At 37.1% G+C, this 27011-nt stretch overlaps 1 protein-coding gene across 5 annotated transcripts in view; it reads left to right on the top strand.

Annotated features, from left to right (window-relative positions):
- ATP2B1 (ATPase plasma membrane Ca2+ transporting 1) overlaps window positions 1–27011 on the top strand; it is a 128566-nt gene that overhangs the window by 66169 nt on the left and 35386 nt on the right. For all 5 annotated transcript variants that reach the window (XM_019835324.2, XM_006933920.4, XM_003989101.5 and 2 more), the window contains exons 3-9: window positions 9249–9446; window positions 15640–15894; window positions 15985–16110; window positions 19961–20101; window positions 22615–22653; window positions 23446–23607; window positions 25374–25588. In XM_019835324.2, the coding sequence (XP_019690883.1) occupies window positions 9249–9446; window positions 15640–15894; window positions 15985–16110; window positions 19961–20101; window positions 22615–22653; window positions 23446–23607; window positions 25374–25588 (1136 nt within the window). The remainder of the gene's footprint in view (window positions 1–9248; window positions 9447–15639; window positions 15895–15984; window positions 16111–19960; window positions 20102–22614; window positions 22654–23445; window positions 23608–25373; window positions 25589–27011) is intronic.

The raw sequence follows: 27011 nt of genomic DNA, 5'->3' as shown, positions 1-27011 counted from the left end.
TGAGAGTTCATTATAATGCAGTTGACAAGGAAATTTGGTAATTTTGTGACTTACCCTTTATGATAGTAACCAGAATTACAAATGTTAACGTGATAAAAAGGCATATAAGATCTTTAGAAATTTCATGCTATTATTGGGACACATTAATAACATTTCCATGCAAATTTATTCTAAGAAGGTTTAGCGTCACCTGTTTTTAACAATACTTCCCAGGTAATTTAACATATCAAATAAGTCTAATTAGTTTAACATATCCTTCTTTATAAGGAGAACAAGTCCTTTGATACGTTCTAGGGGCCCTCTGTAAAAACCTAAAGTTAGTTCAAGATCAAAATACTTCCTTTTGAATTTGATATTTTGGGAAGTTTGTCAAAAATATCAAAAGATTTCAAGGCACCTGGGTGGTTCAGTCAGTTAAGTGCCCGACTTTGGTTCAGGTCACGATCTTGCCTTTCATGAGTTCGAGCCTGTACTAGGCTCTGTGCTGCCAGCTCAGAGACTGGAACCTGCTTTGGATTAATTCTATGTCTTCCTCTCTCTCTTTCTCTGCCCCTCCCCCACTTGTGCTCTGTCTCTCCAAAATAAACAGACACTTTTTTTTTAAATATCAAACGATTTGGACCTTTGGTCAAAGAGGATCATATGTCACCGTGAAACAATACTTTAGGTATCCATTTAATCAAAGTGACAAAGACTTTGCAGAAAAATACAGAAAGTTAAATAGTTGTAAAAAGCCTTAGCTTCTTTAATATTGAAAAGACTCAGCTTTTTTTTTTTTTAAGTAACCAAAGACGTGATGAAAGCAAAACACACAATCTTTGTTTTTCTAGGAAGATTACATTAAAAGTAAAGGAAAACCTTTGTTTACAATTTGTTCTTAAGAGCAGATCAATAATGTAAGAAAACATTGTTCTTTTTTTTTTTTTAAGTTTATTTATTTATTTTGAGAGAGAGACAGCTTGAGCGGAGGAAGGGCAGAGAGAGAGAGAGAGGGAGAGAGAATCCCAAGCAGACTTCACGCTGCAGAGCCTGACACAGGGCTCAAACCCACAAAACTGCGAAATCATGACCTTAGGTGAAACCAAGAGTCAGACACTTAACCTACTGAGCCACCCAGGGTCCCTGAAAACATTGTTCTTTTGACAGGAAAGAGAACAAATTCCAATTTTGTACCACTGTACTTTTGAAGTTAAAACTCATTTTTAAATAAATTTATTTTAATCTTAACCAGCTTGAGTGTACATTAAAATGCCCAAAGATTCCTTTTCCACAAACCTACAACTTTCGTTTTACATTCAGATTTTATCCTCTTTTCTCTTTTTAAATAACTAGCCTCACTAGGACAAATTTTCCCTCTAAAAAGTGCATTTATATTCCTTATACCTTCTTTTACCAAAAGCCCATGTCATAATTTTTTTGCATATAGAGGTGTTTCCCTTATTATTTCTAGTAGCTTTAAGCACACATATTAATTAGAATTCTTAACCCTTAGCAACTTTAATTAAGAAGTAAACAATTAAGAACTGGCCTTTACATTAACATTCTGTGAATTGGCAGATTTATAAATTCTTTTTATGATTTCTGAAAACATGCTTTTTTCATAGAAAATTTTTAAGCATGGCTAAAACATGTTTACTGTTAGACTCAAATATCTTTAGTTCCTCTGTAAAAGGAAGCAAAAAAACCTATGTTCAGTAATCTGTGTTGCAATATTTTATCTTACTTGGAAATGATCTGGATATTTAATGAATTTAACTCATATTTAATGCAGCAAAACTTTAAGGTTCCCCAAAAAGACTTGGGTAAATTATTTGAAAAGTTCACCTAAAACCTTTTTATCCTACTTACTTCTATTTAGTTTACTTGCTCTTAACAATTATGTTTAGGAGCGCCTGGGTGGCTTGGTTGGTTAAGTGTCCGACTTCGGCTCAGGTCATGATCTCGCAGTCCGTGAGTTCGAGCCCCGCGTCGGGCTCTGTGCTGACAGCTCAGAGCCTGGAGCCTGTTTCAGATTCTGTGTCTCCCTCTCTCTCTGCCTCTCCCCTGTTCATTCTCTGTCTCTCTCTGTCTCAAAAATAAATAAATGTTAAAAAAAAAATTAAAAAAAAAACACAATTATGTTTAGATCCCACAAAAACTTCATGAGACATTAGACAAAATCAACCATCTTCCCAAGCTGTTATTCTTGTTGACAGATTTTGTAACAGAGATAACGTGAACTTACTTGACTACTAAAACCGGCTAGAATAAAAGTTGTATGTTTACATTATATTTAATCCTGGTAACTCTGAAGACATGCCTATTTTAGTTAAACCAAACTTAAGGCCAGCTTTTGTTTGCCAAACTCAGGGGAACCTGAAAAACATTTAGGTTACTTTCTATTACATTTTTGAGAATTTCTATGAATACTTAATTCACATTTGAGTCAGTTAAATAGAAGTCTTTTACAAATTGATTGTAGTAATACTATTGGAGGTAGACAGTACTACATATATACAACACACATGCATAGGCACACTTAAACATACAGACAGACATAAACAGAGGCTTCCATTTCACTCATGATAAAAGTTGGATCTAACTTTTCTGGTAGATGAAATTAGTTAAGGCTACCTGCCCAGAGAGCTAAAGCTAAGTTTTGAAGGACCTTTCCCCCTTTTGTTTTTCTTCTGGTAAGAATTACTTCCCTGAAGTTTGCACTTTAGCATTTACATCTCAGAGGCACAAGGAAGAATGCAAGTTACAAACCTTTAAAGATTAGTAGGGGAGGTTTGGGTATTGGCAAAAAAGAAATGGATACACTTTGAATTGTCTCTAGAGTTGCATTTCTAGTTTCACAAGGATTTGCAAGATAAGGTTTGTTGTTCTCAATTCCTCAACGAATTGAGTTGCAACTTAAGTGACATTATAGCTTGTTCCACTGATCCAACTACATTATCCACAATGAGCAGAGGGAAGAGTGCCTTAACAAAATTTTCTGTCAGGCTCCGACTAGTGCCTCTCATCTTATTTTCTGCCTTTTTATGTTTCCAGTAATCTCTGGAGTTAATCCAGTTATTAAAACTGTTAGAGAATTTTCTCTTGAGTTCAAGAAATTAGTTAACTATAGCCCTAACTTCATTTGGCCTTTAGCGTGGCCTTTGACCAAGGAGTGAAAAGTAACTGAAGAGAATCACCTGTAGTCTCAGGCGGTGTTATTTTAAAAGGTAATTTAATAGTCTCTTCAGAGTGTAAAGGCAATTCAGACAGAGGATTGCTAGAATGAGTACTCAGAGGAAGAAAGAGGGGAGCAGTAGGAGTATTATGTCACAGTAAGAGTATTATGTCAGTCTTAAAGCCTTTTGTTTTTGGTACCTCTTGTATCTTTACTTTTTCATTAGCCTTTTACAACAAATCTTTCAATGAAGCTATTTTGGAATTTTGAAGTTTGGAAACTTCTGCGTACCAATAAAAATAGGTGCCCCATTCTGTTTGATTTGGGACTCCTTTGCTTTCAAATGCACTTCTTAAATGATCCTATCTAACTGGAACATTTCTCGTAATGGCCATTGTGATTTTGGATTGTCTTTAGTAAGATTTTGCCATTTTTGTAGATATTTTACAACTTCTGAAACCATAGTTTTTAGACATAAAAAAGATAGGTGTGCCAGAAGGTGACCTGCTTAACTCTTTGGATTTTACGGATCCCATTACTCAAAGTAGAAGTACAGAAAACAAAAGAGAACTCACCAAGAAGGGTAATGCATTCACAAAAGCAGATAGGGAGCTGAACCAAAGAAACTAAATTCGAATCCAAGAGGAAACCCACTGAACCAAAAGGAAAAAGGCGGCTCACAGAAATGGAGAGGACAAGGGGCTCAAGTGGGACCCACAAACAGTCATTAGTTCCCCAGGGGTTCTGCACCTTCTGGTCCCACTTCATGACACCATGTAATCAACCTTAAGTGAAACAAATGGTAATTTAATTAAATAAAGATGAGTTTATTCAGGAATAACAGTGGCGTTGCCATTCAGGACAAGCAGACTGTGGCAAACCATAGGCAAGTCTGAAGAGACAGAGGGGAGGCTAGCTTTTATGAGGTGCTGGGAGGACATGGGGTGAGTCATTTTGAAAATAACTTCATTGGAGAAGAACAAGAGCTCCAGGTTGTGGTGGTTTCTCACTGGCTGCAGGTGGTGAGAAGTTTGCTGTTACTGAGGCATGTGGAAATCTTCCTCCTTCCTGCTGCTCATGTAAGCTGAGAGGAGTGCTACATGCCCAAGAACTGTCTCCTCATGGCTTCCGAACTCCATTTTAAATCGGTTTCCTTGATTCATTTTCACAGCTGCTTTGATGGTTTTTTTAAATATATTGTCTCTTTGTGAAGCTAATTGGGGCATAAGGAGATCAGATGCCACACATGCCCTTGGCCTCATTGCCACTATTCTACAGTCAACTGAGCCAATGGGACCAGGCAGAAGAGTTGTCAGTATATTTATTCATAAGTTATACTTAATGATTTCATGTCATATCTACTCTATTTTCAAAACTAAGACCAGTTTTACCAGCTTGGCTATTTCCCTTCCCTCAAGAACTTTGCTTTCTCTCTCCTAGCAATGGAAGCCTCTTCTTGCCCTTAGAGGAGGCTGACACCTACACCCTGGATTCCATTCCCCTTGCCTCTTCAGAGGCTTTACTCCAGTGTTAGCCTGTGTCTCTTGTATCATCAGTGTTGTCTTCTCTACTTGATTATTTCCGCTGGTAAATTACTTGCCTTGATATCTATCACTCATCTTTAAAAAAGCATAATGGGTTTATTTATCCACTTTAATTCACCTTTACTGCTTTATTTTTCTCTGCTGCATCATACTCGTGGAAAAAGTTGTATAATCATAGTTTCCATCCATTTTCTAATTCTTATTCTATCTTCAGTTCTTTCTAATCAGACTTGCTTCACAGCATTCCACTGGAAAATTTCTTCTCAAGGGCATGGGCCTCCAGCTAAACAAAGCCAGTCTTATTTTCTGGCTTCATCTTACTCATTTGATGTCATCATCCACATCATCTTCCTCTTTTTTAAAAAACGCTCCTTTTGTAGGCTTCCATAATTTTACACGAGCCTGTTTTTGAGCCAGCCACCTCCCCCTGCCCGTTTCTTTGGGTTGCCTTTTCTTTTTTTTTTTTTTTTTTAATTCTTTTTTCAACGTTTATTTATTTTTGGGACAGAGAGAGACAGAGCATGAATGGGGGAGGGGCAGAGAGAGAGGGAGACACAGAATCGGAAACAGGCTCCAGGCTCTGAGCCATCAGCCCAGAGCCCGACGCGGGGCTCGAACTCACGGACCGCGAGATCGTGACCTGGCTGAAGTCGGACGCCTAACCGACTGCGCCACCCAGGCGCCCCGGGTTGCCTTTTCTTCCCCTATCTGATCATTAAATGTTGGGGACTATTCCAAGTTTCTAGCCTTAACCCTTCTCTCTTGTCTGCTTTCTAGGAGCTCTCTTTGGGTCCATGACTCCAGAATCATCTGTGCATTGATGATTTTCTGGCGCAGACCTCTTCTGAGTTCCGAATGTGGCTAGCCAGCTGTCTACAGACCTCTCCACTTGTTTATTTATTAAATAGGCATCTCAGGGGCGCCTGGGTGGCCCAGTCAGTTAAGCGTCCAACTTCGGCTCAGGTCTTGATCTCGCAGCTCGTGAGTTCGAGCCCAGTGTCAGGCTGTGTGCTGACAGCTCATGCTCTGTCTCTCTCTGTCTCAAAAATAAATAAACATTAAAAAACAAATGGGCATCTCAGGTGTAAATCTGTAAAATGAAACTGTTAACTCTTGCCTCTCTTTTTCCACTTAATTCTGCAATTCCCAAAGGCCTGCTCTATCTTGGTGAATGTCTTTACTATCCAATCATTTAAGTGTATAGACAAAAAAAAAAAAAAAAAACTTAGATATCATTCTTTATTCTTTTCCTTTCATCCACATCCAGTCGTTTAGCAAGTCCTGTCTGATCTTTTTATAGGATAATTGGCAGATTCAGTTAAAAACCTCAAATACTAGCCACGATCACCTCTTACTTTCTACTTAAACAGCCTCCTTACTGGTCTTTTCCCTCCACTCTTGCTCTCTTCAATTTATACTTCACACAACAATTTAAATGAGATCAATTATTACTACCATACTCTATGGTGCTTTAAATCCCTTCTGTTTTAGAAAGGTTTCTGTTGCACTTAGAATAGTACTAGTCTTCTCGCTGTGTTACTTTAATAATCTCTTTGTTTCCCTCCAGTATAAGATTGCTGAATATATAGCATGTTTATACTGACTCCTCAGGATGTAGAATAGTCCCTGCAAGTAGTAGATGTTAAGTAAATATAGGGTGGGGAACAGACTATTGTTACAAAACTCTTAACTTCATTATATTTAGATTATGTGAGTTTATTATTCTGCGTTTATGGAAATTAATTTCCCCCAAAGTGGAATTAAAACCTGTAATGTCCAGTTTATAACTTGTCATCCCCTTACTGAGCTCAGTCACTGTTACTCTGTAGTATATGCTTTGATCCATTGTACCTTCTTAGGCCCTTCCAAACAAGTTTGTAAGATACACCAACAAATATTAATGCCTCTACCCCAACTGCCACAGACATTAAGTGACATGCGTAAAATTTCAGTAGGTGAACTGGAATCTAGGTCTTCTAGTTTGTAACCCAGATGACTTTATTGATGTAGTGTCTTAGGTGAGTGCTTGTATGTGTGGTAGTGGTTTAGAAGAATTGCAGTAACCTTTAGGACCGGCTGCTTTTTTAATTCCCAGATTCCCTCCAGATACATTTTTTTTAGAGTTTATTTTGAGGTGGAGGCAGAGAGAGAGGAAGAGAGAATCCCACGCAGGCTCTGCACTGATGCTCCTGGATGCAGGGCTTGAGCCCACCAACCAGGAAGGAGATCATGACCTGAGCCCAAATCAACAGTTGGACATTTACCTGACTGAGCCACCCAGGCACCCTTTCGGATAGGCTTTTAAGCTCTCTTTAGCTCTGTGGCTCTTTTTATCAGCATTAACATAAAATGTTGGCCTCCATTATAATTAATGTAGGTTTGGGTCAATTATTTTTATAGTTATAGTGGTGCTACTTAAAACTACTAGGTGTTATATACTTGTAATTAATAGTAGGTTCTATTAAGTGTGAGTTAAACTGATAAAACCAATATCTTCAGATTTCATAGAAAAAAAGATTGGAGACTGACAGCTAGGGAAGGTTGTCTTTTATTTTTTCTAGTAAGGTCATTGAAATACAAGATATAACAAACTTACTATCTTTTTATAAGAGAAAGGGCACTTAAATTTAAAAAGCGGCAAGCACATAATCTCAGAACATCTCAAAGTTTAGTCCTTTAAAACAAATTTTGTTTTGTGGAAAACCTTACTGCATTGATTCCTCTGTCCCTCAATTAAACCATGGACCAGTGTTAACTGGTTTCAGCCAGGTGTGATTGGGGAGCATTGCTCTAGTCTGAAGAAACTGTGGATTCTAAATTACAGTTTGCAAGTTTCTTCTCTCATATTCTCTTTCCCTCAGTCACGATTACTACAATCCTTTCATTCCTTTCTTTCTGTTGAACTGTCTCAAAGCCTGGAGCTCTGTGGAAGCTTTCAGATGATGACTTTTGTCATCAGAAATCTCAAATCTTTCTGCCCAGTATGGACGGACCTTGTTACAGTTGCTAATGAAAACATTCTCTGGAATCTTATTGATACCTTTAACCAAATAAATAATGACTTTAAAATGTCTGTGTTCATTTCTTATTGTTTATTCTAAAAGCGTACTTTCTTTGTTCTCTCTCTTCTACTCTCTGCCTGCCTCCACACTGAGATTACTAGTCGAAACACCTAAAACCAAGAGCCTCCCAGTAATCTGCTGTTTTCCTGTCTCGCTCCTTTGCTGTTCTCTTGGGATGAGCTCTTGCCAAAAAAAGAGTTTATGTTAACTAAATTAATTATAAATTTAAATTTATGATGATAAATTGAAAGTTGTATCATTCTGATATCTTTGCCTTCTTTGATATTTTTAAGCAGACTCAGAAACATGTCATTTGTCACTCCTGCCTGTTTTCATACCTCCCACAAAAATATAAATCTGTATGTACTTCGCTTTAGCTATTTGGGATATATCTAGGTTTGATTGGATCAGCACGGTTAAGTTTGAGGAGGACCTGCTTGATGGGGTAAGGGAAAGGCAAAATTCATGTCATCCAACTCTCTCTTAACCTCTTTCCTCATAACCTTCCAATTCCACATTCCAGGCAATAAATATTATGTCCTATCATGCACCTTTTCCCTTACAGTGACAGTGGGCGCTATCAGTCAATAGAAGTACCGGTTTCTCAAGCTGGAAATCCTAAAAATAAAATTCAAAAGAAAGGTCATCCCATAATTTCCTTTTTTTTTTTTTTTGTGACATGCAAATCATTTATCAGTCCATGTATAACAGACATTTTAATGGAGAAATTTTATAGCTTGTGATAAATGTTTCATTGTTCTTTAGTAAATAAGAGTGAAAATCAAAGACTTTCTCTGATTAGGGAGACCAAGATGCTGTAAGTAAATCAAATAAATACATAATTCCCCATTTTGGGAGGGAAAACATCATAAGTAAAGGTCAGGGAAATTTTTAATTCCAATATAAAACCCATCCAACTGTCATATCACTCTGGTCTCTGGCAGCCTACAAGATGGTATAAGGTAATATCAAAAATGAACATTTTGGAAAAGTGAAAATTTTTAATCCAGTCTTGACCTGTCTACGTGAATTGTTCTTTTAAAGCACTGTGCATGTTTTTCAGTGATTTACATTCTATTACTTTGATATAATGTGTAAAGGTCAGTTTGATTGGGTCTTATGAATTGGAATCTGAAGTGCAATGAATGAAGGGGCACCTGGGTGGCTCAGTCGGTTGAGCATCCAACTTCAGCTCGGGTCATGATCTCACGGTCTGTGGGTTCGAGCCCTGCATTGGGCTCTGTGCTGACAGCTCAGAGCCTGGAGCCTGCTTGGGATTCTCTTTCTCCCTCTCTCCCTGCCCCTCCCCTGCTCATGCTTTCTCTCTCTCTCTCTCTCTCTCTCTCTCTCTCTCTCTCTCTCAAAAATAAGTAAACATTAAAAAAATTTTTTTTAAATAAAGTGTAATGAATTAATGTTTTGAGTAAAATAGGTATTTCCTTTTGTAAGTAGTGAAACTTTTGACTGAAATTTGTTTCTTTTCACTAGGTTTGAGCGGAAACCCTGCAGATATAGAGAGAAGAGAAGCAGTGTTTGGAAAGAATTTTATACCTCCTAAAAAGCCAAAAACCTTTCTTCAGTTAGTATGGGAAGCATTACAAGATGTCACTTTAATTATATTAGAAATTGCAGCCATAGTATCATTGGGCCTTTCTTTTTATCAACCTCCAGAAGGGGATAATGCACGTAAGTAAATTGGGGAGGGGGAAAAAAACAGACTTTCATGTGTGATGTTAATAAATTCAATTCATTTGCTTAATTAAAATATAATAATAGGTTGGCGTTTGGGAGGGAAAACATAAGTAAAGGTCAGGGAAGTGTGCTAGATAGCATTCTAGCAGTGTTTTTAAGTGTTCTTTAAATATACCATCTCAGATAATTTTACAATAACCCTATGAGCTAGTGTCACTTCCACGTTTGATACAGAGGTTAAATAACCTGCCAATGTGTGTATGCCACGTGTTGGCAAAGAGCTAAGTCACATATACAGTGTGGTTTGTGCCATCATGGTTTTTAAGGTCTTTGAACATTAAATTGAAATAATTACAGTTTTTAATTTTGGGTTTTTTTTTTTAATCTTTTGGAAATCATTATGAAAGCAAAATTCTGTTCTCTTCCCTGATTCATTATTTTTCAAGTTCTTAAGTTGTTATTATAGGCATGATTCGGGTAATTGCCTTGCCATTCTAGAAATGTTTATACTACAACTTATCTTGACCAAAGGAAAAGTACATCATACAGTGGTAGATCTGCTTTAACTTGTAGCTACAATGGTTTTGTCTTTCTCCTGCCTATGTTCTTCATTTCTCTTTTAAAATTTCTTACTCTCTTTTTAATCAATTTATTTAAAATAGATAGTCCTTGACAGTACATTCTGTAACTGCTAAGAAACTTAGCTTGGGTTTTGGTCACTATATTTAAATAGCTATAGAGTGAACCAGTAGTATTTTATATATCAGGAGAGTGATATACCAATATTTTTCTTTGTAAAAACTTTATTCTTATGCCTTTCAAGTTATGAAGAGTTAAATAAACATTAGCTAACTCTAAAAGTAGGGTTAAGTAAAAATTTAAAGTAATGCCATTAAAGGTATGCCTGGAGCTCATGTGAGAGTTGTGTTTTTTGTTTGTTTATTTTAGAAAGTAGGTCACTGAAGAAGTCAGTTTATCGGAGAGCAGGGTTTTTCAGCAACAGCTTTGTTTACATTTTACACCAGAGCATTCTTTGTCACCCTGCACTGTACTACCCTCCAGTTGAGGCCACCAGAACTTTTCCAGACATTGCCAGATTTCTTTTTTTTTTTTTTTTTTTTTTAATTTTTTTAACATTTATTTATTTTTGAGACAGAGAGAGACAGAGCATGAATGGGGGAGGGGCAGAGAGAGAAGGAGACACAGAATCCGAAGCAGGCTCCAGGCTCTGAGCCATCAGCCCAGAGCCTGACGCGGGGCTCGAACTCACAGACCGCGAGATCGTGACCTGGCTGAAGTCGTACGCTTAACCGACTGCGCCACCCAGGTGCCCCGCCAGGTTTCTGATAGGGGGCAAAATTGTCTATGGTTGAGAATCACTTGTCTAAATAAGAAAAAATTTAGGCAATATTCTTGTCAACATTGAGCCAAATTATTTTTTAAACTTTTGTTTTTATTAAATAAATAATACATATTTTGCTGTAGAAATATTAGGAGGGAAAAATGACAATTCATAGGAAATAATATTCACCGAAAATCTCACTTCTTAGAGATTACTGCTATACCATTCTCATATTCTCCCAGATTTTAAAATATGTTTTGTATGTCTGTGGGTACTCACGTATGTGTATGTGTGCATATGTGGGTAGGCACGAGGGCGTGTAACTGTGTGTATATGAAATGTTTTATATGAAAAGGGAAGGTCATACCATGTTCATCAACATATAGGTAAATTCTCTAGCGTTCAATTTACCCAACTATCATTATAGAATATTGGGAATTGGTATTCTAGAATTCAGCGAGTTCGCAGATTATGAAATGTTTCTTTACTTTTAACATTTTTTTCCCTAAGATTATAAGAAGACTAAAGAAAAATATTTTCAACAGGAATGGATTTTGTTACTAACAAGGACAAATCTTTTTGGAATTTGGACTGCTTCATTTGTAGGATGTAGTGACAAGCCCTTTCCCAAATTTGCTTAAGGAGAATACTGGCATTAGATCCAACTGGGAAGATACTCTAAAATTGTCAGTGTCATAAGACACTTTAAAAACAGTCAAAATCTGCTAGAAGGTGTTAGTAAAACATACAAAGATATTTTTGTTCCATGGTGAAATGTTAGTATTTGCATTTTTTTAACATTTATTAGTGTACTTCATGTGTCTTTTCATCACGTATATTTTAACACTAAGTAGTAAATCTGTAGTCATAGACTATATTATCAAAATTTCTTACTAGTACTGATAGTATAAAAATAAGCATTATAACCCATACAATAAACACATCTTTAGTTACTAGTATAATACCAAGGTTCTCAAACCTTTTGGTCTGAGGGCCCCTTTATACTCAAAATGCTAAGGACTCCACAAACAGATTTTGATTATATGAGCTATATCTGTAGATATTTACTGTATTCTTAATTAAAATTGAGAAATTTAAAAATACTGTATCAGTGCATTTAAGTTGTATCTAAGTGTTGTATTATAATAAATATAATTGCTATAATTATTAATGAAATCTTAAGTGAAATTATAAAGAGAGAATTAGCAGTCTTCTTCATTTCCTTGTATCTCTTTAAGGTCTGGCATAATTGAAGATAATCTGCTTCTGCATTTAGTGTCTTGTGTTAGCACCTGTAGTGTAGTCTTTGGAAAATTCCACTACACATTCCTGAAATAGAATGCAAATTACATCTTGGTATTATTACATAGTTTTGACCTTGGGGGATCCTCCTGGGGTTCCTAGACAACACTTTTTGAGAACTGATTCTTTATACTGTTAATGTACATACTTGATGCACCATCCAAGAAATAGCCCAAATGGAGAATTTTAAGAATGGAATATTTGCCTTATGGTAGAGCACAGACTGAATTTAGATTGTGCATCTCTCTCAGGTGAATATGTTTACAGGGGAACACCTTTGGTTAAATAGATTTTTATTGTATTTATACTCCGACTTTACTGAAAGTATAGGACAGTCCTTTTGTAACTTTGATTTTTGCAATTATTTTTTCACTGCAGCTACTCTAAAAATTTGTAGCGATCAGCAGCAGGAAAAGGATTTAATTTTTGGAAGTATTTTACTACCATCTGTTTCAAAATCATTCTAAATTTATCTGTAATTTAAGGTAGAACTATATATGAAATGAAATATGGCATCAACTTGTTTCATGTTCTCTTTTGAAATATTTAGTCATGTAGTTCTAAATATGCATGTGAGATTTAAAGCTGAAAATGATATAATTGTCTCATAATTCTTTTCCCCTTAATCTCTGTTGCATTGATCTTTAAACTTTTTTTGGTTGTATACCTTATCAGGAAGAAATATGAGCATATATTCAAAGGATGCATTTATGAATTATATATATGTAAAGCTATCTATATAATGTATGTATAATGTTTATACTTTATAATATGTATAGTTTTAAACATATGCAAAAATATAAACTGAAATGTTAAAAAGATGAAATGAGGTTTAAAATTTTGATGTTTAGTAACCATAAAATATCATTATTGATAGCCTGATTGAATATACATTATTTTATAATTTTGATTTAACCTTGATTTCCCTTGATTTGGGTCTGAGTTTGCTTTATTTCAGAACTTGGTTTTGTTTTTTTTTTTTTTAATTTTTTTTTTAACGTTTTTTTTTTAATTTATTTTTGAGACAGAGAGACAGAGCATGAACGAGGGAGGGGTAGAGAGAGAGGGAGACACAGAATCGGAAGCAGGCTCCAGGCTCTGAGCCATCAGCCCAGAGCCCGACGCGGGGCTCGAACTCACGGACCGCGAGATCGTGACCTGAGCTGAAGTCGGACGCTTAACCGACTGAGCCACCCAGGCGCCCCTAGAACTTGGTTTTAATGTTTCTCACAGCTGAAAAGAAACTTACAACATTTTGTAAATCCACATGTAAGAAGTGTACTCACTAATGATATCTTCACTCCCATCCACCAGTTACACAAAATTTTTTTGACATATGACTGGTAAATTCCATCTTCTTTTTAAAAATTTTTTTTTAATGTTTAGAGAGAGTACAAGTGGGGGAAGGGCAGAGAGAGAAAAGAGAGACAGACAGAATCGGAAGCAGGCTCCAGGCTTTGAGTTGTCAGCACAGAGACGAACGTGGGGCTTGAACTCATGAACAGTGAGATCATAACCTGAGCCGAAGTCAGACACTTAACTGACTGAGCCACCCAGGTGCCCCCCCGTCCATCTTCTGCTTTCAATGTATTGTTCTTACATACTATTGGAAAGTATTGCATTTTTACATTTTTAACCAATGAGATCAAACCTGTTGAAATGCTTCATTGGGAAGATAATATTTTAGCTATATTTCAAGTTGGTGAAAGTGGTCAACATGGCATTTCAACTCTCATCCTGATTTGGTCTACCTGGAGTACATCTCGAGTCTTCTGGGCAGGTGGAAGGGGAAGGAGAAACTGTCCTACCACTTCTGTTTCGAACATTGTAAACCATAAATTCATTTAACTGGTTATTGTGTACAATGGTACGTGGTCATTTCTTCGTCCTGAATGTAATTCAAAGAGAGGTTTTAATATTTGGATGGAGAAGCCAGCACTCTCGATGGATTGTCCAGCCATCTCCTTTGGAGAACATGCTCTTGTACCTATTGATGGCTGAATCCTGCTGATGGTCCTCAGGATTTTGGGTTTTTTTTTGTTTGTTTTGTTTTGTTTTGTTTTAATCTCATCATTCCTTCCATTTCACCACCACCAGTTGATTTTATTCTACTCTCTGTCTTCCCTGACCTCATCTGTCCCACATACTTCTCCTGGATTAGTCTTTCTTTATTCAGCATCTTTATACTTCACATCATTTCTTTGGCTCATGCACTGTATTCTGGAACATGCTTTAATCGTTTCTAGTATCATTCATTTACTCATTCTTTTCTTCTGAATAATTTTTTTCCTGCTTTACATGTCCTAAGAGAACCACTGATTTTTCAGACTTTTCAGCTCAACCCTCAGTAAGAAAGAACTTTAAAGAGGAATGCAGAGCCTATTCATTCATGTGAATTTGTAAATACCCAATGGAAACTTTCAAGAAAAAAATGCTTACCTTTATTATACGTATATCCTTTTTATTTTGTTCTGTTTCGTTTTTCAAAATGCTAGTCATGAGCCACTGAATTGATTTTAGACTCCAAACAGATTATAACCCGCAGTCAAAACAGCACTATTTCACTGTTCTTTCTTCAATATTTTTTACCTTAAATTTTGAGTTTTGGGGGGTTCTTCCCCCCTCCATTCTTCTGTAAACTTTTTTGTGCCATAAAGCCTTTTTACTGATTTTAATCTTTCCCTGGAATGCTCTTCCTGGAATGCTTTAAAGCAATTATATGGCTAGTTCCTTTTTATCACTTGGCTCCTAGCTCAAACATCATGGACACCTCAGAAGGACCTTCTGTGTTCACACAACCAGTTACTTCCTTTCTTCATTTGATAGCATATCACCGCCCTTTGTTTTCTTTATGGCATTTACCATATCTGAAATTGATTATTTGTTTTATTACGTGAATTCTTCATACACTGTCTGCACCTACCAATCTAAGTATGGGTTTTGTGAGGAGAGGGAGCTTGGGTCTTGTTTACTGCCATGTCCTCAGATCCTAAAATTATGCCTGGCATCTAGAGTAGATGCCCAAATAGTTGGGTTGAGTAGCACTTTGCTTACCTTTTCATGTTATGGAAACCAAGTTTTGCTTGTACTCCTGTAAAATTTATATAATAAGTAAGCATGATTCGTGGGTTTTCATGTATATCTTGTCTAACATATGTAATAATTAATAGCATTAACCATTTTTCTCAGTCACTGGTCTACCTGCTTTCCAAATGTTCTCTCGTTTAATCCTCAGGACTCTGGGGTAGGTGGTGTTGACAGATTAAGAACTTGCCTTGAGGCTGAGGTTTAATCTTCCTCAGTGTCCTTATGCTTATCTTAGTGCCCTAGATTGCCTCCCTGTCCTGAGGGAGAGAATCTTCATATGCAGGGAACTTGAAATTGACGTAGTTTGCATTCTTGCCATTATGGAATGCTTTGAGTTCAGTAAGGTACTTAGAGTAAAATTAGCAAGGTATGTAAACATCATAATTAACTTACTGCTTGTCTTTGCCATCAATTCAGAATCTTTTTTTGATAAGCATTTTCTTTCTTTTCATATAGTTTGTGGAGAAGTTTCTGTTGGAGAGGAAGAAGGTGAAGGTGAAACTGGTTGGATTGAAGGAGCTGCAATCCTCTTATCAGTAGTGTGTGTGGTGTTAGTAACAGCTTTCAATGACTGGAGTAAGGAAAAACAGTTTAGAGGTTTGCAGAGTCGAATTGAACAAGAACAGAAGTTCACAGTCATCAGGGGTGGTCAGGTCATTCAGATACCTGTAGCTGACATTACTGTTGGAGATATTGCTCAGGTGAAATACGGTAAGTGAAAAAGAGCAACCCCTTTTAGGTTAGAGGTAAAGTCATTGTAATCTTGTTTACAGTGTGCATTACAGTTGCTCTTTGTTTTAGGTGATCTTCTTCCTGCTGATGGCATACTAATTCAAGGCAATGATCTTAAAATTGATGAAAGTTCATTGACTGGTGAATCTGATCATGTCAAGAAGTCTTTAGATAAGGATCCCTTACTTCTATCAGGTATGAATTGCTTTTGTATCTTTGAACTTTTTTCTCTTCCACTGTCAGTAAACAGTTCTGCCTAAGAGCCTACATGGTGAAGGATTCTGTATTTTATGTTAGCTTCTACCCTTATAATCCTTAGGGAGTTGTTTTGGGTTTTTTTTTCCTCTAAGTTGCCAGAGATATTATTATCTTATTGCCAGAGATATTAGAGGTCTTTGAATCCAGAGTCATATTTTACAAATGAGGAACATGAAAAAAAAAAATCAAGAGATTTTGAGAGTCAGTGATGTTAGTTAGTGATAAAACTAAAATATAAGCCTGATGACTTCTGTTGTGTTTTCCTGTATTACATTATTCTTAAGGCCTATTGATGTGTAAAATTAAAGAATGATTATTTTTCATTGTTTATTTTTGGTAATGTTTATTTTTGAGAGAGAAAGAGAGAGACAGAGCATGAGCCGGGGAGAAGCAGAGAAAAAAGGAGACACAGAATCTAAACAGGCTCCAGGCTCTGAGGTGTCAGCACAGAGCCTGATGTGGGGCTCAAACTCGTGAACAGCGAGATCAGGACCTGAGCCGAAGTCAGACGCTCAACCGACTGAGCCACCCAGTCGCCCAGAATGATTGTATTTTTAAAGCAAATTAATGAACTGTCTATGGTGATCTATAAAGGATAGGGTTTTGTTGTGTTTTTTTTTTTAAGGAACCGATAAAATCCTTAAAATTTGTCTAATCCGACTCCCGCATTTAACTGTCAAGGAATAAATATGAGATAAACTATTTATTGAAGATCACATGGCTAATCAACAGTAGGCCCAGAAGTAGCACCACATGTACTAGGGAGGATTGAATTTGCACACAAGTAGGACATGTTCTGAGAATGAAGAGGATTGGTACAGGTGAGGGCACTATTTGAAATGGGGAGCTGGGTGTCAACTTGGGAGGCTCTTGTAACAGTAACTGTGATAGCCTGACCTGAGGTTAATGAGAGATGAAACGGAAGGGATGATGGGAAGATTCACAGGCGGCCTTCTAAAATGTCACGTGAGAGGAAGCAAGAGTACCACAGCTTGCCTCCAAAAGTATGCCAGTTCTTTTACGTTGGATTTCCAGGTTTTTATTCTTAATTTTCTAGTATTCTCTATAGAATTTACAAAATTGCCTGTAGGACAGTTGTTTACATGTGTTTATTAGATCAAATTATACCAGAATTTGGAACAAGCAGAAGGTTGCCTATTTGTCTTCTATTATCATTTTCAGATGTTAGTGGAGGGCTAACATTTTATACAGTGTAAGGAGATTTCTGCTGAATTAACTGTATAATAACTTGGCAGCTATAATTTGTCAGTTCTTTGTGAATTTTATATTTTGATTGATTGAACATGGCTTCACTGAAACCAGAGTCACTGTGACAAGAATCAGCTAAGTGAGAATCACAACTTCCAGGTGTATATTTAAATTTAACTATTACCTTTTGAAGACTGGCAAACATGTGCCTAAAAAGCTTATTGCAAAACATCCTACCACTAAAAATCAGAGTAATTACATATGTATGCATTTATAAACACCATTATAAAAGGGTAGCATTCCCAATTACAACAGACTTAACTTCTTCAGAAATATCTTGGGATTTTGTACGTACACCTTCAAAATCCTGCTCTACCAAGAACATTCTGTTTAGCCTTTTCTTTACATGCGTGTAGTTGTAATTCATTTCAAATAGACGGAAATATTCTTGGATATGTAAGTATGGTGTATTTAAGTATAACGTATACTCATTTTACTTATTCCTTGCTATACCTCTAAGAAACTGTAATTATTAACCAAATAAAAATCTGTAGTTTTTCCAAGGAAGGGAAGCAATCAAATCATACCTTAACCACCGTAGACTGTCTGGACCATGATATTTGGCAACCTGAGATGGTATTCTTGCCATTTTGCCATATATACTGCATGGACTTTTATGTACATCCAGCTCATTTACAAAGTGCTTATTAGCTCTTCAGGTTGATGTTCTTTAACTGAACGTTGGTCCTTTTCTATTTTAACAGAGATTGCTAGTAAGCTTTATGTCGACTCAGGTCCCTAACACACCAAGTGTACCACAAAAACTCTGTAAATTTTCCATGGTTAAGAAAAGACTGAAATAACTTTGCAGAGTCCCTTATCGTAATGTGGGTGGGAAAGTTTTTCTGCATTTATTTCCCTATTCCAAAAATGTAATAAAAAACATAAAATGCATTTATTTTTAAATTTATTCTCATGATGCCATCTCTCACTGCTGTTCTTGGCTTTTTAAATTTAGATTTTTAAAGGCAGTTATTCAGTTAGCCGTGGGGATATGACCAGAACAAAAACTGTTTACTTTGCCTGAGCACATTAACTGCCATCATCTGATTACCTGTGGTAAGGAGGAACAGAACATAAAAAATTGAAATCTGCCAAAAGCCTGAATTGTCAGAAGAAAGAAATTGTCTTTTACATGTAGAAGTTCCTCATTAAATACTATTTCACTATCTTGAACTTCATTTCTTGTTTCCCTTGCCTTTTCACTGGCAGAGAAGCTAATAATTAGTGAAATATTCAGAATAGAGATTTTTTTTAAAAAGCAAGAAAACCAAAGGCCTAAAAAATTCACATTGGAGAAGTTCCCCAGTAATTAATAGACAAATATAAGTTTATAACTTCTGGAATAAGTACATATGCTTTATGACTTTATTTAACAAATAACCTCAGTGTATTGACTTGGCCTATTAGATGGTGATAGGGGCTATGGGACCTATCCTCCACATGGTTGTAAACTAGGAGATCAAGGAAATATGTGATAACTATAAAGAAGACTGTTGAGAGTTCAGAAAAAAGAGTTGGTTTTGAAAGCTACTTAAAATTCACAAAAATATTGCAGTAGAGAGATGAGAAGTCTTTTAATTAGTAAGGAAAGATGCAGGGATGTGGATGTACAAGTTGGAGAACAGTACCCTTTGGAGAGGGTTGGAGAATATGCCCTTTGTCTCCAGACAGGACTGGATTGAATCTTTGTCTTGCCACTTAATAGTTGTGTAACTTTGGGAAAATAGGAATAATAATGCCTAACATCTTGCAAGATTGTTGTAAGGGATTGTCAGAATACAGTCAGTGTTCCCATCTTTGTTCCCAGGCTTTCTATAATGGAATTTTATGTTAGAGTAGTGGATGAAAGTTTGAAAGGTTGGTTGGTCTCAAGGTGAAGACCTTGGACTTAATCCAGTAGGCAATGCAGAATCAAAGGTTTTTGAGCCATGAGACAATTATGATAACGTTCACATTTTAGGAAAATTAAAACTGATTCCAGGATGAACTGGAAAGACAGAGACTAGCTGGGAGGCTGTTGCAGTAATGTAGACTGGCTGGGATGAAAGCTGGCTTTAGGTACAGGTTTGGGGTTGGGTGTGGTAAATGGGACATTTGTTTTTCTCAGAGAAATGTCAATAATGATCACTGTAATAATTTTATAACTAAAAATAATGTGCATTCCTTGAACCCCCCTGAATTCCAGGCAGTGTGCAAAGCACTTTACATTTATTTGTAGGCTTATTTGACTCTCATTGTTTTTATCAACTGCAGGTACTATTATCCTCATTTTATGGGTGAGGAATTGAGGTATTATAATTTGCCCAATATCACATGGCGATAAATGAGTGGTGGAGTGAGCTTTGAATTCGTATAACATGGATTACAGAGTTTAAACCTTAAACATAAGAATTTAGGCTTTATTTAATATCTTATTGAATTTATCTTGTTACATACTAGATATTAAAGACAATATGACTAAAATTTGAAATATGAAAGTGGGAGGAAAAAATCCATAACGAATTTTCTGTCATAGGTACTCATGTAATGGAAGGCTCTGGAAGAATGGTAGTTACTGCTGTAGGTGTTAATTCTCAGACTGGAATTATCTTTACCTTACTTGGAGCTGGAGGTGAAGAGGAAGAGAAGAAAGATGAAAAGAAAAAGGAAAAGAAAAGTAAGATAAGCAATTTTCTTTGAGAATCGGTATTTGGAAATAAGGGAACTGGTTATAAGGACTGGTACAAAAATTTCACTTCTCTTAGGAAGTTCTGATATGAAAAGTTGTACAAAAAGTTAATTACGCACTGTAGTGCTTTCGAGTGGAGTGGAGTCCTCTCCATTTCTCAGTTTTTCTTGTTGACTTTACAGTCGATCAGGGGCCTTTAGTGACTATGTCAGTCCCCTTTACCATAGCCAGACAAATTCACCATCTCCTTGAACACTTTCATTGGCTTTGTTCTGTTTATTCTTTAGTTTTAGCATCTTTCTATTATCTGACCAGCAAAATGAATTAAACTCTAACTTCCTATTTGGTTATATTTTCTGCAAATTCATTTTGGCCTCAGTGAGCTTTTAATCTGTTTCAGGTTTTCTACTCTTCACATTTCCCAGTCCATACTTAAGTAGCTGGTTTTTGGATATAAGGTGAAGACTTTACTTTGACACCTGTTATGTCTATTTTGTTACATTTAGTCCAAAGTGTTAGATAGGAAGTTTTTAGAAATTTGATCTTGACCCATTGTATCTGCTTGCTATCCCTACAAGTGATCTATCCTCAGCAGAAATTGATAACCATAGTTTATGCACAAGGATCTCACAAGTAATAACTCCGTCGTATGTAAGGAGACAGCTCAGAATTACTTAGCTGGGGGCATGTCACTTTTTTGAAAAAGCCCTCCCCAGCCTGCTTCTAAGTATCTGCTGTACTACCCTTTTCTCCCACTTGCTCCTCTACAAGTTTTTCTCTTCAGGTTGACAGCAGTTTACTGTGGCTTAACCACTTGGATTTGTTTAATTTTACCTAAGATAGTAAGCCCATATTTCTCTCTTTCACACAAGCGCTTTGAGTTCTTCTAAAATAAAAACCTTGCTAAAACCTTGGCTTGCTGTAACTAAAACCATGTTTTTGATATTTGGATGTTTTGTTCTTTGGGTTTTGTCTTCAGTTTTGAAATTTTTAGTTCAAACAAAAGTGTATCTGAAAAGTGGTGACTGCAAATGAATGTAACAAGACCCTCCTCGTAAGTTCTCCTGTCCCCAGTCCTCATGGCAGCCCTCGCTGTACCTCCCTAGGTTTAAGGTAGAGTGGAAGGCAGCTTAAATGTTGCCATTTACTGAATGCTATGTGCATTATCTCCTTAATACTCCCAGCCATATGACAGAAAGACATTATTCTTTTTATTGATGAGTAACCTGAGGCTTAAAGAGGTTAAGTACTTACTCCAGGTCAAAGATCTAGTAAGTGGCAGATCAGACCTGCTTATTTGGCTCAAGAGTCTGTGCTCTTAACCATACACTGTGCTGCATCCTAATTTATAGGAGTCTGAGGTCAGTGGAACCCTGTTTGAAAAGGAAGGGAAGTTTGTATCATGACTTTGTTTAATTCACCCCACAGTGTCTTTTCCAATAAACGCTATTTTTTCTGAGATCTTTTACCTCTGTTTTTTTGTTAATCCGATCAAAAATATTCCCAGGAATGAACATCTAACTCATTGTGTATCATTTTTTATTCTTTTGTTTTCTTCATTTGTGTTACTCATTTGTTTTCTTCACAGAACAGGACATTTTTCTGTCTGTGGACTTCAGCCCTTCTTCCATTCCCTTGACGGCTTTGGCCGTTACTCAAAAGCGGTTCAGGGTAATCTGTCTGTGTTTCCTTCCTAGTCTGGAATGTAGCCGTCTGGTATCTCTCCAGATTCAGAGCTCGTTGAAAGTAGCTAGATATTCTCTTACTGTCTCCTCATCTATCTTGAGCATCTGTTCCTTTCTATTTGTTCCACGTTTCCCAGTTTCAAGATCACTCTTCTAGATAGAAAAGTTGGAAGAAAAATTAGCCGAATGGCTCTGCCTCCTCTTTGCCATTTTCAGTATTCCACTGCCTGCTCCGAACAGTAGACTCATTCCCTTCTTGATGATTTTCTTGCTGCAGACATCATCATCTTTCTGTTCTGTCCAAATTTAAGCTAACTTGGGGAATCCCCGTCACTGGTGGCCTCACTGGCCTATTCTTTACATGCACATTCCGGGTTTACTTACTTGCATCTCCTCTGTCTTGTATACCTGGTGTTTGCTGTCCTCTTCCTCACAGCTCTCTCGCGTGCCTGTTGTCTTGATGGCATTGCTCCCTCCCCCTCTACCCCTGCTGTTTTCTACTTTCTGAGAATTATATGTGTGTTTAGTTTGAAACCTCTTGTACTATTTCTGGGTTCATTAGAGCATATAAAGGAGTAAAGTCTTACAGAGAATCCAAACAAGAATAGGTGCCCCAAAATGTATTGGGGTACTTCCGGTTGAGCCTGGGGAGTGATTGACCCAGCGGGTCATTACAGGCCAAATGCTTTCTAATCTGTACCAGCACACACCGTGGTGTAACAGTTCCGTTACACAGATGTGAACTGCCTTCGCATAATTTAGCATGGCTGCCTTTATTTCTTTTGGAAAGCTTTAATTCCCATTTTGTTCCTACAGATAAGAAACAAGATGGAGCTATTGAGAATCGCAACAAAGGTGAGTTCGCAAGGATTAAAAGTACAGTTAGCTTGTTTTCATTGTATCCAAAAATGTATCTACCGTGGACTGTATTTATCCAAAAGTAGGAGACGGGTAGCAAGGGCAATCAGTTTATGTTAACTTGGGTTATTAACACCTCTTCCTGCCAGTGCCTTAGTCATGCTGCCTTTACAATGGTAATAAGATTTTAACTGTGATTTGTGGTAGTAAACTTAGAAAAATCCAGATGTGAGGTAACTCTCAGCTTAAGCAAGTATTAAGTCAAGTATTTTAGCATTGGTTACTATATTATTGCCAGGAAAACTGTAAGAAACAAAGTATACAACCTAAATGGTTTTTTGCATTTATTTAGATTTGTAAACACAAGTACGTTTCTCTATCTGTGTGGTTATACATAACATTCTCCATTATGGTCACACGTGGGCAGGTTTTATAGTGTTTGGGATAAGTCTTATCAAACACAGCACAGGGGAAGAGAAATGGTTTGGTGTTTAGTTCTCGGTTTAAGGACTATGTTTCTTCTTATGCCTCATCCCTGTTACCGGCACAACATTCTCAAGTCTGGTATGAAGACTCGCAACCTAGTGTCACTATTGTCTTATTTTCTCTGGCGTACATTTGTCTGTATGCCAGAGAAAGTAAGACATACAACCCTGCATACACGAAGCTGAGTGTTTAAATCTTTTCTAGTTCCTATATGAAACTGATTTGTTTCAAAATTGTTTCAAAATATTAGTAGTTATGGGTGCGTTTAAAATGTAGTGAGGTTATATTTGCTCTTAAATGTAGCAAAAGCCCAGGATGGTGCAGCCATGGAAATGCAGCCTTTGAAGAGTGAAGAAGGTGGAGATGGTGATGAAAAAGACAAAAAGAAAGCAAATTTGCCAAAAAAGGAAAAATCTGTCTTACAAGGGAAGCTTACAAAGCTGGCTGTTCAGATTGGCAAAGCAGGTATGATAAACAAGAAAATATGGTGTTTTGCTTTTAAAATATACTGGCTTTATGCTTGAAAATCGTCTTTTGACCCACTTAAGGCTACAAATCATTGCTTTTGTGAGTGGAAGGGGAGCTAAAAAGTATTTTCACTTTTATCCGCAATATACCAGGTCTTTTGAGTTCTTGCAGATCCTCACAATATCATGGCAGCTTGGGGGGCTCTTACCCCATCTCACGTGGAAGGAGGTGTCCTCTGTCAACCAGCTAATAAGTGGTCGGGTTAGGATTAGTACCCGAGTCTGCCCAGTTTATTCAGAAGCCCATGCTCTCATCTCTGAATTTCTCAGGATTTCTGGAAGCAATAGAGAGAGGGCTGTTAAGATACTCAGTACAGGTACCCAGCTACATTTTAATAAAAAGAAATTTCACCACCCATTTTCTCATCTTTTTACTGACGATGAAAAAAATTTGGTATATATTTTTCTAAAACTTACAGCTTAGTTAAATTGAATGGATTAGTTGGAGCACCATCCTGCTGAAGCTGAAATTTACTAAATTACTATCTTCACTAGAAAACACCTGTTACGATTTTATTTTTTTAATTTTTTTAATGTTTATTTTTGAGAGGAAGAGAGAGACAGACAGAGTGTGAGCAGGGGAAGGTACGGAGAGAGAGGGAGACACAGAATCCAAAGCAGGCTCCAGGCTGTGAGCTGTCAGCACAGAGCCCGACGCGGGGCTTGAACCCACAAGCTGTGAGATCATGACCTGAGCTGAAGTTGGATGTATAACTGACTGAGCCACCCAGGCACCCCTAGAAAACACCTGTTACACTCTTTAGGGGGAGAAAAAGCGGAAGCAGAGCTTTTAGCTAAAAACAGAGCATGCCCTCCAACAGTATCATCTGTATGAAAGATCACATGTGGATAAATCAGCATATTTTATTAAAATCACTTAAATTCTATAATTCTGCTTCTTAGGAGTATGTCGGAAAAAGTGAGGTTTTTGCTTCTGTTCTCAATAAGTTTGTTTTCCAATAGCAAATATTTGCTTTCTGTAACATATAGCCGTATGGTAATATGGACTCCATGTTGGGGAAAAGGGTGGATTTTAGATGGTGGTGATACAGGTAGCAGACACTGGGCTGGATTATCAGATGCAGATATGTGGATTTGTCTTATCTTTTAATATTCATTTGTAAAAGGCTACATAGTCCACAAAATAGGGAAATGGTTTGTAAAACATGATTAACTCTTGGTTTTTTAACTTAATGAAGCACTAAGGATAGATGAAAAAAATAATTCAGAGAATGTATTTTTTTAATAAAAAATAGAGTTGAATGTTTAATTCCAAGTCTCCCCATTGATCAGCTTCTCTTTCAGCATTAAGCAGTTGACAACATGTAAACTGCCCGCTTATTCTAAGCTTTTGGTGTTTCCTTGTCATTGCCTGTTATTTTGTCTTAGCTTTAGTAGAAGGCTGAAGATACAATTAAGTCTAGGAAAGAATCATAAATGCTTTTCTACCAGTTCTCCCGGGGACAGGGCTAGACTTGGAAGCAGAAATTAAATCTGACAATGCTGAATGATGAGTTAGGTATAAAAAAAACAAAACAAAAAGGTAACAGTTTATCAAAGAACTTAAAGTAAGTATTATCTAACCCATGGTAATTCTTCCAGTGGCTAATATGTAATTGGCAGTGGGTAGTGTCTGGACTACTGAAATAATCACAACTTTTCTTTTCTTTTCTTTTTTCTTTCTTTTTTTTTATATACTGAAAGGTTTGTTGATGTCTGCCATCACAGTTATCATTCTAGTGTTATATTTTGTAATTGATACGTTCTGGGTTCAGAAGAGACCATGGCTTGCCGAGTGCACGCCAATTTATATACAATATTTTGTGAAGTTCTTCATTATTGGAGTTACAGTTTTAGTGGTCGCCGTGCCAGAAGGCCTTCCACTTGCAGTCACCATCTCCCTGGCTTATTCTGTCAAGGTAAGCAGAAAAGAGCTAAGTACACTTACTAAGTTTAAAGCCTTAGTTGGTGGAGAAAATTCACATCTGGTTACTCTTTTTCCTGGTTCTGAAAGTAGGAGCTTTCCATAAATTTAGTTTCCTTTAGAAATGTTGTCACAGGTTTCCTCCTCCCCTCGCACCCCTCCCCAACCCCCCTCTCCCTTTCCCACCCCCCACTCCCCAAGGTGAAGGTCTCTGTTCATCAAGACTTCTGTATTTCCTCCCAGGGCAGCCTGGACACGACACCCAGTGCAACCCTGCTAGGCAAAGTTCTAGTTTAATTTTCACTGTATGATAGTTATGTTGCAAGTCACATTGCCTCCTTTTTCCCATCTGTAAAATTCAAGTGTTTGTCATTCACCTGTGGGACAAGAGCCAAGAGGCTTCTCTCCAAGTCCAAGCTTGTAAGGCCTCCTTGTTTCCACTCTTCTGCCCTCATCACAACATAGCCGAGCTTCCACACAGTAGGCAGACTCCTTTTAAAATATAATCCACCCGTGTTATTTCCTTGCGTAAAACTCCAGTGGCTTCTCGTCACACTTAGAAAAATCCAAGCTCACCGTGGCCTGCAGGCCCCAGGCAGTGTGGCCCTGCTGACCCCTCGGTGCTCATCTTGTACCTCTGTCCCTCTGGTCCAGCGTCACCAGCCCCCCTGTAGTTTGTCACATACTTCAGGGCCCAGTTGTTCTTCCCGTGGATCATCTGCTCTTACTTTATTCAGGTGTCTCCTGGTGTCACCTCTGGAAGCTCGATTCTTGTTTTCCAGGTAGAATTCTAAACCTGAGCTTTGACACCTTTGCCAACTACTGTTTACTAAAGTCATCATCTGGTTGACAATTATTAATTTATTTTTATTAGTTTTATATCTTAAATGGAAATGGTGGATTGGGTTTTTAGAAAGGTTTAGTTTGGATAATTTTGATCTTTCAAAATGACTTGCAGGTAAAATTATACTTAATGGAAGAATGCTTCTGTTGTCAATTTTCTGATGTTAATTAGCTCTTCTCCTTAAGCAGTAGTGATGGTGATGAACAACAGAAGAAACAGTTTCAGCTTTAGCGCTCTGATCTTCAGTATTCCAGCATGCTTTGCAATAAGCCTATTAGGATAAGAATATTTTGCTTACTGTTTGGGTTTATTTTCTTTTCAGCCATTTAACATCTTCCGTTTCAAAAATAAAATAGTAAACGTTTTCAGGGTGATGAAGTGTAATCATCTATTTGTCCTGTTTTTTGATATTTTGAAATAATTGGGGTAAATAAGTTTTAGATGATCATTTTATCAGTACTGCCAGTTCATTTTGATAGTCACCAATAACATTAATTTTTCAGTTGATCAAAAGATGTAGGCAGAATTTACATTTCTTTAATAGAAAATGAGTAAGAGCATTGTAACTACTGTT

This window comes from Felis catus, chromosome B4 (genome assembly GCF_018350175.1).
Source record: "Felis catus isolate Fca126 chromosome B4, F.catus_Fca126_mat1.0, whole genome shotgun sequence".
Taxonomy (NCBI): domain Eukaryota; kingdom Metazoa; phylum Chordata; class Mammalia; order Carnivora; family Felidae; genus Felis; species Felis catus.
Note: the sequence above shows the minus strand (reverse complement) of the source record. Positions and strands in the feature narration are given on the sequence as shown.